The following is a 14,803-nucleotide window of genomic DNA, read 5'->3' on the forward strand; positions in this document are numbered from 1 at the left end:
GTTGAAGTGTTAACATTTCATAGTCGCAAGTTGTTTTACAAAAATCTGCTAAGAGTTCATATTTTTGTCCTGATGCAATATAAATTGCAACGCCACCTCCACGTTTATCAATTCGATTTAAAACGTACTCAGCATAGCCATCTAGGTACAGCCGAGAATTGCTGTCCTGATACCATGTTTCTGTTAGCATGATGATATCGAACTTAAAATAGAACAGATTTAACAAGTTGCTAATATTTTCTTGTTTATTGGCTGCTGATCGAGCATTCAAGTGCAGCACGGAAGTACTGGAATTTTTCTGAAAGTGTAATTGATGCGGTAAGATGAAATCGTGATATTCCATGGTGGTTCTTAGGAAGTGGTTTGTGTGGTACCAGAAATAATTGAAGTAATCTTAGCAAGATCACGTTCTTCCGAGATCTGCACAACATCACCACCATCATTTTCCCTTGCATAGATTTTTCCGTTGCTGCTCCATACAGATTTCCATTTGTGCTCATATTTCCTTTTCACTGCCATACCAAGCAGCCTCTTTAGTGATGGGCAAAGATGCTCGTTCACGTAAACGGGACAAGTGGATTCTAACCCCAAGTCTCTGTTTGTGATCCTTGTTTTCTTTGCTTTTTTCAGAGCAGCGTCGCGTTTAGCTCTGGATTTAAACTGTACAATGATGTTTGTTTTCTCTGGGTTGCGAGTTGGAACACGGTGACAACACTCGACGTCAGATGAACTGATAGGCTCATGAATTGCCTTGCCTATTTCAGACAGAATAGTAGAAAGGTCCTCATTTTCTTTCTTGACGACACCCTGGATTTCGAGGTTCGTATTTCGCGAGTATTGCTCCGAATTCGTTAGCCTCCTTTCAAGTTCTGATGCTTTTTTTTCCAATGCTGCACATTTTGTGCGTAGTTCATCATTTTCCTTCGCCAGACTAGTATTCTTTGAAATTTCAGAAGCAAGGTTCTGTTTCAGTTCTTCGACCGATTCAAGCGAGAAGTCAATGCTCTGGCTCATCTGGCGTTGCTCAGTGCGCACATCCCGTATCTCATTCCTGAGATCACGCTCCAGTGATTCTTTGAAAAACTTGAATTCCTGCCTAATTTCTTTAAGCAATTCAGTCCTCATTTCTTCTTTGAGCTTCGCTAGTTCCTTAGCCATATCAATAAGCCTAATATTCAGTAACAAGCGCGCAAAACAGGCAAAAAATCACAAAATCAAAAAATTGAAAACTTGGCAGTGGTGACGACACCATATAAATGTAACTGTACAAAACTGCACTAACCTGTAGTGAAACAAGCAGCGAAATTCAGTAGAGTGTCTAGCAGCGTAGTCACCACTGCCAAGTGAAAGAAACGGGTGGCCGGTAGTCTGCTTTTATAGCAAGGTGGTATCACAAGATGCCGAGTGATTGCCGAGTGCTGATGATAGGCCACACGCCTCCTGGTGGCAGCCAGTCCTAGGAAGATCGTTCAGTGCTTTCGCTGACCACGGCGATTGCACGTGTTGAAGATCGCTTCTTCCGTCGGTATGCAGCTCCGGTTCAAACGGCTATCTGTAGTGAAACAAGCAGCGAAATTCAGTAGAGTGTCTAGCAGCGTAGTCACCACTGCCAAGTGAAAGAACGGGTGGCCGGTAGTCTGCTTTTATAGCAAGGTGGTATCACAAGATGCCGAGTGATTGCCGAGTGCTGATGATAGGCCACACGCCTCCTGGTGGCAGCCAGTCCTAGGAAGATCGTTCAGTGCTTTCGCTGACCACGGCGATTGCACGTGTTGAAGATCGCTTCTTCCGTCGGTATGCAGCTCCGGTTCAAACGGCTATCTGTAGTGAAACAAGCAGCGAAATTCAGTAGAGTGTCTAGCAGCGTAGTCACCACTGCCAAGTGAAAGAACGGGTGGCCGGTAGTCTGCTTTTATAGCAAGGTGGTATCACAAGATGCCGAGTGATTGCCGAGTGCTGATGATAGGCCACACGCCTCCTGGTGGCAGCCAGTCCTAGGAAGATCGTTCAGTGCTTTCGCTGACCACGGCGATTGCACGTGTTGAAGATCGCTTCTTCCGTCGGTATGCAGCTCCGGTTCAAACGGCTATCTGTAGTGAAACAAGCAGCGAAATTCAGTAGAGTGTCTAGCAGCGTAGTCACCACTGCCAAGTGAAAGAACGGGTGGCCGGTAGTCTGCTTTTATAGCAAGGTGGTATCACAAGATGCCGAGTGATTGCCGAGTGCTGATGATAGGCCACACGCCTCCTGGTGGCAGCCAGTCCTAGGAAGATCGTTCAGTGCTTTCGCTGACCACGGCGATTGCACGTGTTGAAGATCGCTTCTTCCGTCGGTATGCAGCTCCGGTTCAAACGGCTATCTGTAGTGAAACAAGCAGCGAAATTCAGTAGAGTGTCTAGCAGCGTAGTCACCACTGCCAAGTGGTGACTACGCTGCTAGACACTAGTAGTGAATACTTAGAAAAAGTAACGGCAAATGTTACGACGGCCAGTACACTCACCGTAAGTGTGAGAGCGCTCAGCATAAGCTTAAGAGAATTATGTTTACTTGGGCACTGAGTTTTTGAAAACTCTTAGAGAGCACTTTCCTGCTCACAGTGATATGCTACATGATTATTCATTACAATTAGGCTCAATCGCGCATAAAAATCTTCAATGTGGGTAAGCCTTTGCAGACCACTATAACGCATCGTATAAGGAAAGGTGTTACGTCATATGGTAAGTCACCATGCATTGAAACTCCCCAATATTATACGCACTATTTTTTTTTTCAAAATGTCTCAACTGAGTACAAAATCAAATAGCGCCCTGGGATATCTTAACGCACTCATTTTTCTGCGCTCATCAACAATGCGCTGATACGACGACAAAAAAAAAAAGTTGTATGCTAGCAAACATACTTTGACATCAAAGCCACATATTTCATCGTTGACGCAAAGATGTCTGGAATGCTTGGACAGAAACTTCTGCAGTTTTATCGACCCTAAGCTCTCGAAAGCGCTGTGAGAATAAAGGATCAGTAATTTGATGTAAAGTGCTCACAGTCTCTTCAAGGATCGTCTGTTCGACAAACACTTACACGTACAAACAAAGTAAAACCTACGGTGTGGTAGTCATGACCTTTTTGACGGAATAAAATAACACCGAATACAAACACTGGAATTTTTTGTGCTGGAGGAAGACTGCAACCGAGCAATGGAGCAATGACATGCTTGAATTTTTTTTCGAACTTCCCTACGTAGAGCTGTATTTTCCCCTGCTTTTTCTTCGCCCCATAGCTATCCTCTATTAGCTATTTTCGCAATAATGAGTGACAGTCGTGTTATATCATCAACTGGCCGCATCTAGTATATTCTTGAAAAGTCTACGAACGTGGATAAACACGGTATATTTACACTCTCCTTGTAGAGTCGGACGACGTGAACAGATCTCTGCCATCATGTAGAGCTCTCGTACCAAATTCCCTCACTCTTGTTCTGTGCAAGCTGCGAGATACCGAAAGCACGCGCGTAAAAGGGAAAGCGGAAAGGGGCCCGATCGCACAAAAGCGAATCTTGAGGAAAAAAACAAACATGCAAGAGCCGGCGGGGAAGAGAGGCCTGTCGCAAGGAGGTGGGCCGGTCCGGAGTATCTCCCCATCGCCGTGACCGCGCGTCAACCTTCTTATTCTTCGTGCAAGGTTATAAGAGAGGCATAACCCACTCGCAGGGGCCGTGAGTGCGTGAGTGTGCATGTGTGTGCGTGCGTGTGAACAAATGCGTGGCACTGCTGCCAGAACAAGTATGTAAACGAGTAATAGGAGTGATTGCTCGTAACTTCACGCGGCGCACTCGTCTCTGACACACGAGTAGGGTCGTTTGTCGTCGCCGTGCACGGCAGCTATGGGTGCAGTCTCGTGTTAGACCACAACGCGCGAGCACCGACTACACCGACTACAAGCCTACCTACCATCTCCCACTCGGTTTCATTGCTCCTGAATCGCCGATTCGACACTGCGTCAACGCTCGCCTGGCTGTCATGCGCTTCCGAAATAGAAGCGCTTGCTCGAACACCTGCCGATTCGGCGAAATGCTGACGGCGCTGGCTGTAATCCTACTCACGGTCACCGCTCGGTGTATCCACTGCCAGCAGCAATCAGGTGAACTCGCGCAGACGGATGAAGTCCTTCCGGCTGAATCTGCGGTCGTGGTCCAGACCGTAGCCACTCCGACACCCGAACCCAGTCTCATCGACAAGCTCAAGCGATGGATCGGCCAGCGCATCGACGAGTCCTCACCGGCACTGACGCGCAAGCTTCTTACAGCCGACGTTTCACCTCAGTGTAGTATCGGCCTCCTGAAGATGGTACGGGGACTGCGCAACCTTGAGCCATGGGCGTTAAGACGTGAGTATTATAGCCACGGTTGCACGCGTACTTGTGATCTCGTGTGTTAATTGGTGGGCCCAGTCTGCACACTGTACGGGGAAGAACCTTCTTTTGGCCTTTGTTTAAGTAACGAAAAAAAAAAACAGCGAAGCTATTGGAATGACAGAAACCAACAGAAAATGAGCGCTTAATAATTCTTTCTCCTTTTACCTTTGATTTTTTATTCGTCTTTGAAAGACAAGAACCATTGGATCAGCAGCCCTGGTCATATTTTATAAGGACCCTCCTAATTTTACATTAGGAACGTCTAGCAGACCTTAAGAAGACATGCAAGAAGATTTAACTGTGCACAAATAGCTTTGGAATACAGTCTTATACCGAAGGCTACACAATGCCTGGAGACATAAGCCAAGCTGTTCAGTTAAGATGCGGTGTACCGCGCTTGATTGGAAAGCCTGACGTATGTCAATTGTTCAGCCTTTATGTTATTACGTGTATGTGATTTGTATTCCGTCCTCGAACAGAGAGGGTTTGGCTCAGCAAACCACCTGCGACCATCATATAACCCCTTGTCGAAGCGTACGAAAAAAAACATAAATATTGCAATATACACAAATTTGCCTCATCGATATGGCTACAATCGCAGTTATAGTAAGAAAAGCAGTTGCACGTTAAGAAGTAACACGACAGAGATACCTATCTTCTGCAAAGAACTATTCAGATTCAAAGCTTACACGTGAACACCACTTTCGAGACAACAGCAAAGCTTTAGCTCACTGAAAGACATGCTTCAGCCACGATTGAAAGCACACACAAAAGGGAGAAACACGAAGGTGGAAAACTATTTCTTCGTTTATGTGCTTTGATTCACGGCCTAGTCATGTTTTTTGGTAAGTACCAACTAGGCAAACAAATAGTCTTGTCAAAGCACGCAGAGTATTTGTTTTTATATATTCCACGCACGCTTAGATTCTTTTGCTTTTGTCCACAACATCGCCTTAACATAAGGGCTAACTCAAGTGCAGCGAACGTATTAAAAACAACGTAAGCATTAAGCGTAAACAAAAATATTACTTCGGAAGTACGTTACAAAGAATCGATCGTAGTAAACAAGCTGGGAAAAAGTATATCACTAAGACCTTTGTAAGGTATGAGACATAGAAAAAAACACTATGTCAGAAAACGTTTGAGATAACACAAAAATTAAGATTTAGAAAAATATAGTGAATAAAGCCAGCTAGAAATACAAATATACAGAGAGCCAAGACAGCTTCTTTTAGGCCCGTCGGCTGTGCGATATTAGTGCACGTTAAAAAAAACCAGATCATCAAGCATTCCTAAGCCCTCCACTACGGCGTCTCTCTCATGATCATATAGGAGTGTGATGAGGTCCCCCCACGCAGCTAAGAAGACAACGGAGTCACGGTGAAAACATGCAAGCACGTGCATCCATCTTCAGCGTCGCCTCGCTGCACGCGCCCACGTGATACGCGCAAAGGAAGAAAGAACCGAACACGTTGGCCGGGCAGACGGAATCAGAAGCTCGAAAGATGAAGACGCGTTGGCCTGGCCAGACGTGAACGTTCGGGAGGGCAACATTGCCGGAGGCACCTCGTCGGACGTAAACACCAGAAAGACTCCGTACACGGCACGTCTTCTGCTCCGGCACCCAGCAGACGCCACATCTGGGACATCCCGCCTCGCCCTTCTCGTCCGAAAGCATCGACGCCACCACGCTGCTTCGTCGAGCCCCACACGCGTGAGCGCGTCGTCTCTTTGAACTGCCTGCTAAAGACGCTTTACCATTTTATATTGCTTGCAGTGCTTTGTATTTGTGTTGTTTGTGCCCTCTTGTGTTGAAATATAAGTTTGTGTGCCGTGCTATTTGCGTCCTCTTCCTTGCGGTCCTAGCCAGCGTCTCTCGCGCGACTGTTAAAGCCTGCTCCCCGAACCTTTATTATATAACAAGAGTATTGAGACGTATAACCCCAAACAATAATAATTAACTCCTGTTAGGTAAATACTGCTTCTATTAGACCTAGCAAAACAATTGGCAGTGCCATAGTTGTTTGAATATTTTTTGCATGCAAGTCATTGTTATCGAACGTAAGTTGAACTTACATCCACACTGATGGGAAGAATTGCTCATACGCCAAAACCACTATAGACGCATAGTGACCACATTGTTGCATTCCTCAGACTTGGTAACATTGTGTGCCGTGCTATTTGTATGTGCTATTTGCCGTGCCATTGTGTGCCGTGCTAGTTTGTGTGCCGTGCTATTTGCGTCCTCTTCCTTGCGGTCCAAGCCAGCGTGAAAGCCAGCTCGCTGCGAAAGGCTGAAAATGTTACCACACATGATTGCGTTCTTCATAACGAATTGACTATCACTTTAACAATCTAGTATGTAAGCGGGGCAACAGTTATATTAGAAGCATGGCAACCAAGACGCGTCATGTGCTGAGCAGTAACGTGCCGAATATTGACACACACGTAAATGATGTGTCACCGACCAACTTGCATGTTTCGTGCGTCAAAGTGACGTGGGTACACCAGTGATGCCTAAAAACTGCTGTTTCAGTGGCTGGTTTTTATCTTAGATGCATTGAAGTGACACGGCCTCACTAGCAAGGGCAATAAAATATGCTGTATTAGATAGTGCTGCACTGTATGGAAAATATATTCACTTTTAACTATATATACTATCTCACATACTTTTGGGTATGCTCTTTCTGCATTTATACATCTTGCGAGACGTGCTCCAGTATCTGCAGTACTAACACAGGATTCAATGCATCATTTACCTTAAGATCCATGATTCAATATTTATGTACAATTAGAATAGAAACATTGGCTGAAACCTGGTCCTCAAGCTGGTTCTGCTGCTACTAAGCCACCTGAGTAGAACTCAAAGCAACGCCAGGGCACTCCAACAAGCGCAGGGGACGAGGTCTGTGCGTAGTACGTATTTTTAAACCAGTGTTACGTGCCTCGACAAGTGTACTGTACATGGCGTGAGTCGCCAGGGGCCGCCGGCTGTTTGTTTTTTCCAGCTTCGTCGGTGCCATGGCACTTGCTTACGCTGTGCACTCTGCTACGTACTCCGACTCATGCTGCGTCTGTTACGCATAGTTGTTGTCGAAGTTTTTCTTGCGCGATGGAATGTTACCAAGTCTGAGGAATGCAACAATGTGGTCACCATGCGTCTATAGTGGTTTTGGCGTATCAGCGATTGTTCCCACCAGTGTGGATGTAAGTTCAACTTACGTTCGATGACGCTGACTTGCATGCAAAAAATATTCAAACTACGGCACCACCAGTTGTTTTGCTAGGTCTAATAGAAGCAGTATTTACCTAACAGGAGTTAATTATTATTGTTTGGGGTTTTACGTCTCAAAACTCCTTGTTATATAATAAAGGTTCGGGGAGCAGGCTTTAAGAGTCGTGCGAGAGACGCTGGCTAGGACCGCAAGGAAGAGGACGCAAATAGCACGGCACACAAACTTATATTTCAACACAAGAAGGCACAAACAACTCAAATACGAAGCACTGCAAGAAATATAAAATGGTAAATCGTCTTTAGCAGGCAGTTCAAAGAGACCACGCGCTCATGCATGTGGGGCTTGACGAAGCAGCCGTGGTGGTGTCGATGCTTTCGGACGAGAAGAGCCAGGCGGGATGTTGCAGATGTTGTGTCCGCTGGGGGCGCAGCAGCAGAAGACGTGCTGTGTACTGCTGTGTACGGAGTCTTTCTGGCGTTTACGTCCGACGAGGTGCCTCCGGCAATGTTGCCCTCCCGAACGATGACGTCTGGCCAGGCCAACGCGTCTTCATCTCTCGAGCTTCTAGTTTTGTCTGCCCGGCCAACGTGGCCGGTTCTTTCTTCCTTTGCGCGTATCACGTGGGCACGTGCAGCGAGGCGACGGTGAAGGTGGATGCACGTGCTTGCATGTTTTCACCGTGACTCCGTTGTCTTCTTAGTGGCATGAGGGGACCTCATCACACCTCTATATAATCAGGAGAGAGACGCCATAGTGGAGGGCTTAGGAATGCCTGACTATCTGGTGTTTTTTAACGTGCACTAATGTTGCACAGCCCACGGGCCTAAAAGAAGCTGTCTTGGCTCTCTGTATATTTGTATTTCTAGCTGGCTCAACTCATATTATTTCTCTGAATAATGATTTTTTGTCTCACTTCAAACATTTTCTGTCTCGGCTCTCTGTTTATTTGTATTTATAGCTGGCTTTATTCTGAATATTTTTCAAACTCAAGATTTTTGTCTAAGCTCAAATGTTCTCTGACATGGTATTTTTTTTTTGGCGCCTCATATTTTACAAAGGTCTCAGTGATATATTTTTCCAGCTTGTTTACTACGATTTATTGTTTGCAACGTACTTCCAAAGTAATATCTTTGTTTACGCTAAATGTTTACGTTATTTTTAATACGTCCCCTGCACTTAAGTTTGCCCTTATGTTAAGGCGATGTTGTGGACAAAAGCAAAAGAATCTCAGCATGTGTGGAATATATAAGAACAAATACTCTCCATGCTTATGTCTTTGTAAAACAATTGAACTGAATGGGAAGTGTTCTAGGAATTATAGGAACATTTAAATCAGGATAGAATGGGATTCAAAAAAGAAGATGCCGAATGCTGTTTTCTTTTTTACATGAGCATGCATGTATGGCATTTTGAGCTGTTTTTTCACAGGCACTCAGTTGGATATTGTCAGACCTGAAAAGGTAGTTGGCTTGATGCTTGAATACAATTTATTCAAAGTTAAAAATAAACTTTATGATCGTCTGAAAATTGATCTCTTGGAGCTAATAGGAAAAATACCCAATTACTGCAGGCTCTAAAAAGTAATTGTTCAGTCAGTTATTTGTCTAACTCAAATCAATAATTAAAACGTCCTTGGGTGTGTCCCTGAACATATGGCTTATCATTGTCGTTGGTGCTCCCGTACTTTCCGGTTTAGAAGTTCCAGGGAATCGTAAAGCTTAATGTTTATCATAATTGCTTATGACCATTGTTGCATTCGTTACCGAAAAAAAGTAAATTCATTACTTGTTCAACTAACAAAAAAGGAACGCATTACCGCCCTACGTTACCTACAAAAAAAGTACCACGTTACCGTTACCGAAAAGAGTAACGGACGATACCTTTGCCGTTACTACAGAATTATAAGTTTTACTTAGTGCCTTCACTACAGGAATCCACAATAAGGATTTTTCGTATCTCAAATTAATGTTTCCAAAGAAACTTCTGACCCACACATGGATTATAGTCAATATGTTCATTTAACGTGTATTATTTGTACAAATGCACCAGACCCTAGCAATGTTATTGTGGCTCAAGGTTGCTTTTTACATGTGATGTGACTCTGTGGCACTTGGTGAAGCCATTTTGTCTTAATGCAACATTACGCACAATATCAGACTCAATCATCCTCACTGGCTACAAGGAAATCATCCCTCGCTTCTAAAAAAATGAACTGTAATCAGTTTTTTCTGAGTCCAAACAACCCCTACAGAAGAGATCATAGAAATCGAAACTTGTGATACTTGGCCTCTAAATTTGTCCGCTGCGCGTGATTAAGCAGTCGTGAAGGCCTGCTTTAGAGGCGGGGGAGGGGGGGGGAGGATGAGTCCATTGGCACGTTTGACACACCAGATGTCCCTTGGTTCACGCCTGTCGTCTCGTTCTGGCCACCAAAACTTAGTGCCTCATCTACTCCGGCACGCATGCGTGGACGATCTACACAAAAAAGAACTACTTCGACGACGCGCTGAAGAAAAACTTTATCGCTTAGTCATGAAAAAAAATATGTGTGCATAAGCTCTGCTCGTTCACTCTAGACTGTAAAAATACGGCATATGTTCCGACCGTTTATATTTGCGTGTTCATGTGAGCAACGTTGCTGGCTCAGTAGTTCAATAACCAAGAACGTATACCTTCCATTGCAGAGAGAAAGAAGCAAGATGTCTGTTCAAAAGTTGATAAATATAATAAACATTGCAGGAACTATTTTGCAGCAAGTATGAGAAGATTACCCATATTTCGACAATAATAATAATAGTTTTTTACATCTACAAGTTTTAAACATTGTTCTTTCACCCTTCGATATGCATATATTTCATACACAAGATGTCTTTTTTGTAATGGTTATATTTGTTGATTACATCATTATGAACTTTCGAGAAAGACTGGTGATGAAATTAGTCCCTCCCTGTTATTGCTCAACATTTTTTGCCTCGTACATTTTGCAGGTTAAAAGTAAACAGTTCTTTTTCAGCCTATAGTGGGTGCTGTATGCGTGAATTATTAAGTACTCAATCGAATCTAAAATATAATTTTGCGAGTTTGTGTCGGTCTCGCTTGACATTACCCGTTTGCGACAGTGGCGTAGGCAGGGGGTCGCACATCGGGCCCTTTCCCCCACCCTCTCTGAAATGCTTTTCTCCATGGCATACTTGCCGGCTTGGCCCCCACTTCAGCTCAAAGACGTCCCCCCACCCCCCACCAGAAAAAACTTCTGTCTAAGCCCTTCCTTTGCAAAAACCACGCTGAGGAGACTCACAGTGGTTATGTCTGCCGTACCACTACTTGTAACTGTTATCCGTAGTGTTCGTATGACAGCAGTTACAATAGGCTTCAGTTGAAACAGGCTAGCGAGAAACCAAGCCATCCAAGGTAGCATATAAAAACAAAACACTTCTATTTCTTCACAAGCAAAAATTCAACGTTTCGCGCCTCACTCAAAAACTTTTTAGAGGTTTTATTCTTGTCATAGGGTGACGCCTATTGTCCACGATGTGCAGAATTTCGTTTGGGCAGGCCCCATCTGTAGCGCAACTTAGACCACTAAAATTACTGGCTGTCACGTGGATGGGTCAGGAATCTACAAGAAGCCACCTATTCAGAATTTTCATAGATGGCAGCGCCGCCAGGTGGCAGCCGTAATAACTGCCATTTGGGTGATGCTTACGCAGCCAGCCCATGCAGGCGTTCATTCAGGTGCTTTATATTTAGAAGCTGGCGATTTGTGTAATGGCTTTTCTGAATTTTGTAGCGAACAACTGAAGTCGAACAATACTGCGAGTCGTAGTAGCAATGATTCACTTTTTATTTTCTCGCTGTCAGCTACAGATACGAGAATGCGCTTGGTGCCGCTCTACACTAGCCGTGCAGCCAAAGGCGAGGTTTTTTTGCTTTGTACGCGAAGTAACCCCGCAAAAGAGGGAGAGAAAAAATAAATATTTGTACTCGCACTATTTCAGTCGAAGCATACGGTCCGTTCATTTCACCTGCACCACATGAACCCTGCAGTGCACGAGGTTGTGCACCTTGCCAATCGTTGCAGCGGTGCGGAATTGACGACCTATGGACCCTGCCATTCGTTTTTAAAAGGTGCAGAAGAGGCGCAGCACTGGTTCACAATATTCCTGCACCTCCTACGCTGACGGCGCCAGCGTGGTGCAGCCACGCGTGCAGCTGAGCAGACGACGCGGCGCTTAGGCGTAGGTGCCGTAGTCGCCTCTACTAACGCGGTGTGTTTTGCCAAGATGTTTGCACGTCATGAACTGTCCGCATGTACGGTTTGCCATCAGTCAGTGTTCATTGAACGGCCTAAATTAAGCGAACAGAATTAAGACCTGCATCTTGTCAGCACATCTTCATTCGCTTCGGGTGTCGCGCTGTGCCTGCACCTCTGAACTCGCGCCGCCCAATTTCTGAACTTCGCGTCCACAGCCGTGAACCGGTTCCGAATGGTGCAGGGAATCGAACGAACCTATAAGCGCGCCGAGTTTTCCTCCAGGTTAGGTGGTGAAATTTCGGCGAAAGCAACCCACCTCTTTTTAATATCACTGTATGTGGGAGACATTGGGCCCTCTTCTTAGGTTACCAGGGAGGCACCCTCCCCCGTCTGCAAGCACCCGTGCGCGCGTATGAGTATACAATTGGAGAAGCATTTCTTATCAAGTATGTTTTAAAAGCACGTTTTTTGTAGACTGCCTGGCTATATTTGTAATATCCACAAATCATACAATTATTTTGCTCTTTAGTGTTTTTATTGCTGTGATTTGCTTGTTGTCCTTTATCTTTGAAACTATATATATTAGCAATAAAATTTTGATTTGAAATTGTTATTTCTATGGTGATGTAGTCGGCTTCTAATAATGCCTGAAATTTCGCCATGCGCTGTACTACCTCATTGATCACGCTTTAGAACGCCAATACAACCCAGTACCTTTTGTTCACAAGCGCATTAAGGCAGCTTAGTTTTTGCCGTGCGAAGCGGTAATAAGGTTTGAACGCAGACGTCGTGAGGCACTCTTATCTATAGATCATGCCAGTGGATGGCTACAATCTTAAGAGCACCACTGCTTCTTTCGTAGTAGTTCATCGAAGCTAGAGACATAGGACAAGACGTAGAAGCGTCTATTTTTGCTTCCGTGAGAGATGCGTCGGGTGCACTTAACCTCTGAAGAACGCCGCCATCCGCTCCCATGAGCTACGGTATATAGATAGAACGATTGCGTGCGTATACTTCCGTGCCACACGCGTCAGCAGCAAGCAGTTCATTCGTGTGCAGCATTCGGGCCTGGTGAACGACAAGTGTTTATGTACTATCTGTGGGTAAAAAAAGTAACTATATAGATGCGGTCATGCACGCAAAGCCGGCGAGCATACCATTGGAATAAAAAGACACCCCCCGTCCCCTTAGAAAAGCAATTACGCCAGTGCAGTACGTGAACTTACCTTCATCGTTTAGTAGCTCATTGATTCGAACCGAGGCTCCTGCGAGTATTTCCAAGCTCGGAAAGTCCGCGGCCACAATACTTGGATAGTGTTCGCAAAGCTGTACGTGCGTTCCTTCACACCTCAGCAAATGTTGTGCCATGCCTTTAAAACTTCTTCAATAATACAGCGCGTACGCGTTTCCTAACACCAAGTGTGGGATGTAATACATGGATGCTAGAGTCAATGACCATCTAAGTAAAGCCTTGACAACACTGTGACAAGTGTTTCGGAGTTGCCACTCCGGAATAGGAATGATTCGGGAATAGTTCTGCATTTTTGCGACCCCGGAATGGAATGGGAATTGAATGGGGACAACACGCATACGAATTTAGTGGGAATGGAATTAGGCACATATTACATGAAATAGAATGAGAAGAAAATTACGTCTCTTTCCGAAAATAGAGCATGCTTTCGTCAACGCGCTGTTTTTCAAACGTTATAGGAAGTGAGAGCCTCGAATTAAACAATAAAAAAGTATTTTTAAAATGTATGTGGGAGACACTGTGCCCTCTTCCTAGGTTACCTGTGTATATATATATATATATATATATATATATATATATATATATATATATATATATATATATATATATATATATAGAAAGAGAGAGAGGGAGAGAGATGATATATATATATATATATATATATATATATATATTGAGATAGATATAGATATATAGAGATATTCGAAAAGAGAACAACGCGTTGCCAAACTCGTGAAGGAGTGGAAGTAACAGTGTTTGACGCACAAGTGAAAAGTGCATTTAGTGACGTTTCTGCCTTGGGCCCCACCTTCATCGGAAGAAGACAAAAACACTAGAATAGTTACTAGTTAAATGCTAGTGATGTGGTTGAAATTTCTGGAGCCCTCCACTGCGGCGTCTTTCATATACATATGGCCGTTTTGCGACATTAAGCCCCCGATATTATTAATTATTACAGAGCGATAGAATGCGTACACAAAGCAAAAATTATTTCGTATGGTGAAAAGGTTTCTTGAAATCACACACGCGCAAAAAGGAAAAAAATACATAGAGAGAAGCAAACCACAGTCTTCCGCGCATGTTGAAACGTGGGCAGAAGAACGACGACAACAACAAGAAAAGCCTAAAGAAACATGGGTATATGTGAAGTGAAAAGTCATAGACGTTTAAATAAGACACCATTATTACAAGAAAAACCATTCATACATGATTACTTGAAGCACATGGATGCGCATGTCATCTTAAGGGCGCAGGAAAGTTAGTGTCGGAACTTTTATTAGGCTAGCCCTAAAGTAATGGCGCTGAATTTGTATATGAGATACGGTTCGCGAACTTTTTAGTGACGACCAGAGCTGATCCTTGACTGTAGAATTGTAGCTTTTACATTGCTGGAAAAAATCACCGAGAAGAGCTACATGTTTCGTTAAAGGCAGCTTTCGAAGGGAAGACGTGATGTGCCTATAGACTCTTGAGAATAAGACAGGATGTGCTTCGATCGGTATGACCTGTGAATTGCTTGATAACAACAAACGATCCAGAAGGCAGAATACACTGAACGTGTCACAGCAAAAGTTGCCCTTTCTTTTAATCCGAACCCACAACACCTTCGAAAGTTGTGGGTTCGGATCTCACCGATGGAAAGAGTGATCT

The 14,803-nt window shown here is 44.2% G+C and overlaps 1 protein-coding gene across 1 annotated transcript in view; it reads left to right on the plus strand.

The window, feature by feature from the left end:
• The first annotated feature begins 3,717 nt into the window (after positions 1-3,717).
• LOC119161143 (nose resistant to fluoxetine protein 6) overlaps positions 3,718-14,803 on the plus strand; it is a 139,167-nt gene continuing 128,081 nt past the window's right edge. The window contains exon 1 of the mRNA XM_037413495.2: positions 3,718-4,383. Coding sequence (XP_037269392.1) covers positions 4,017-4,383 — 367 coding nt within the window. The 5' untranslated portion in view covers positions 3,718-4,016. The remainder of the gene's footprint in view (positions 4,384-14,803) is intronic.

Source organism: Rhipicephalus microplus, chromosome X (genome assembly GCF_043290135.1).
Source record: "Rhipicephalus microplus isolate Deutch F79 chromosome X, USDA_Rmic, whole genome shotgun sequence".
Lineage (NCBI taxonomy): Eukaryota > Metazoa > Arthropoda > Arachnida > Ixodida > Ixodidae > Rhipicephalus > Rhipicephalus microplus.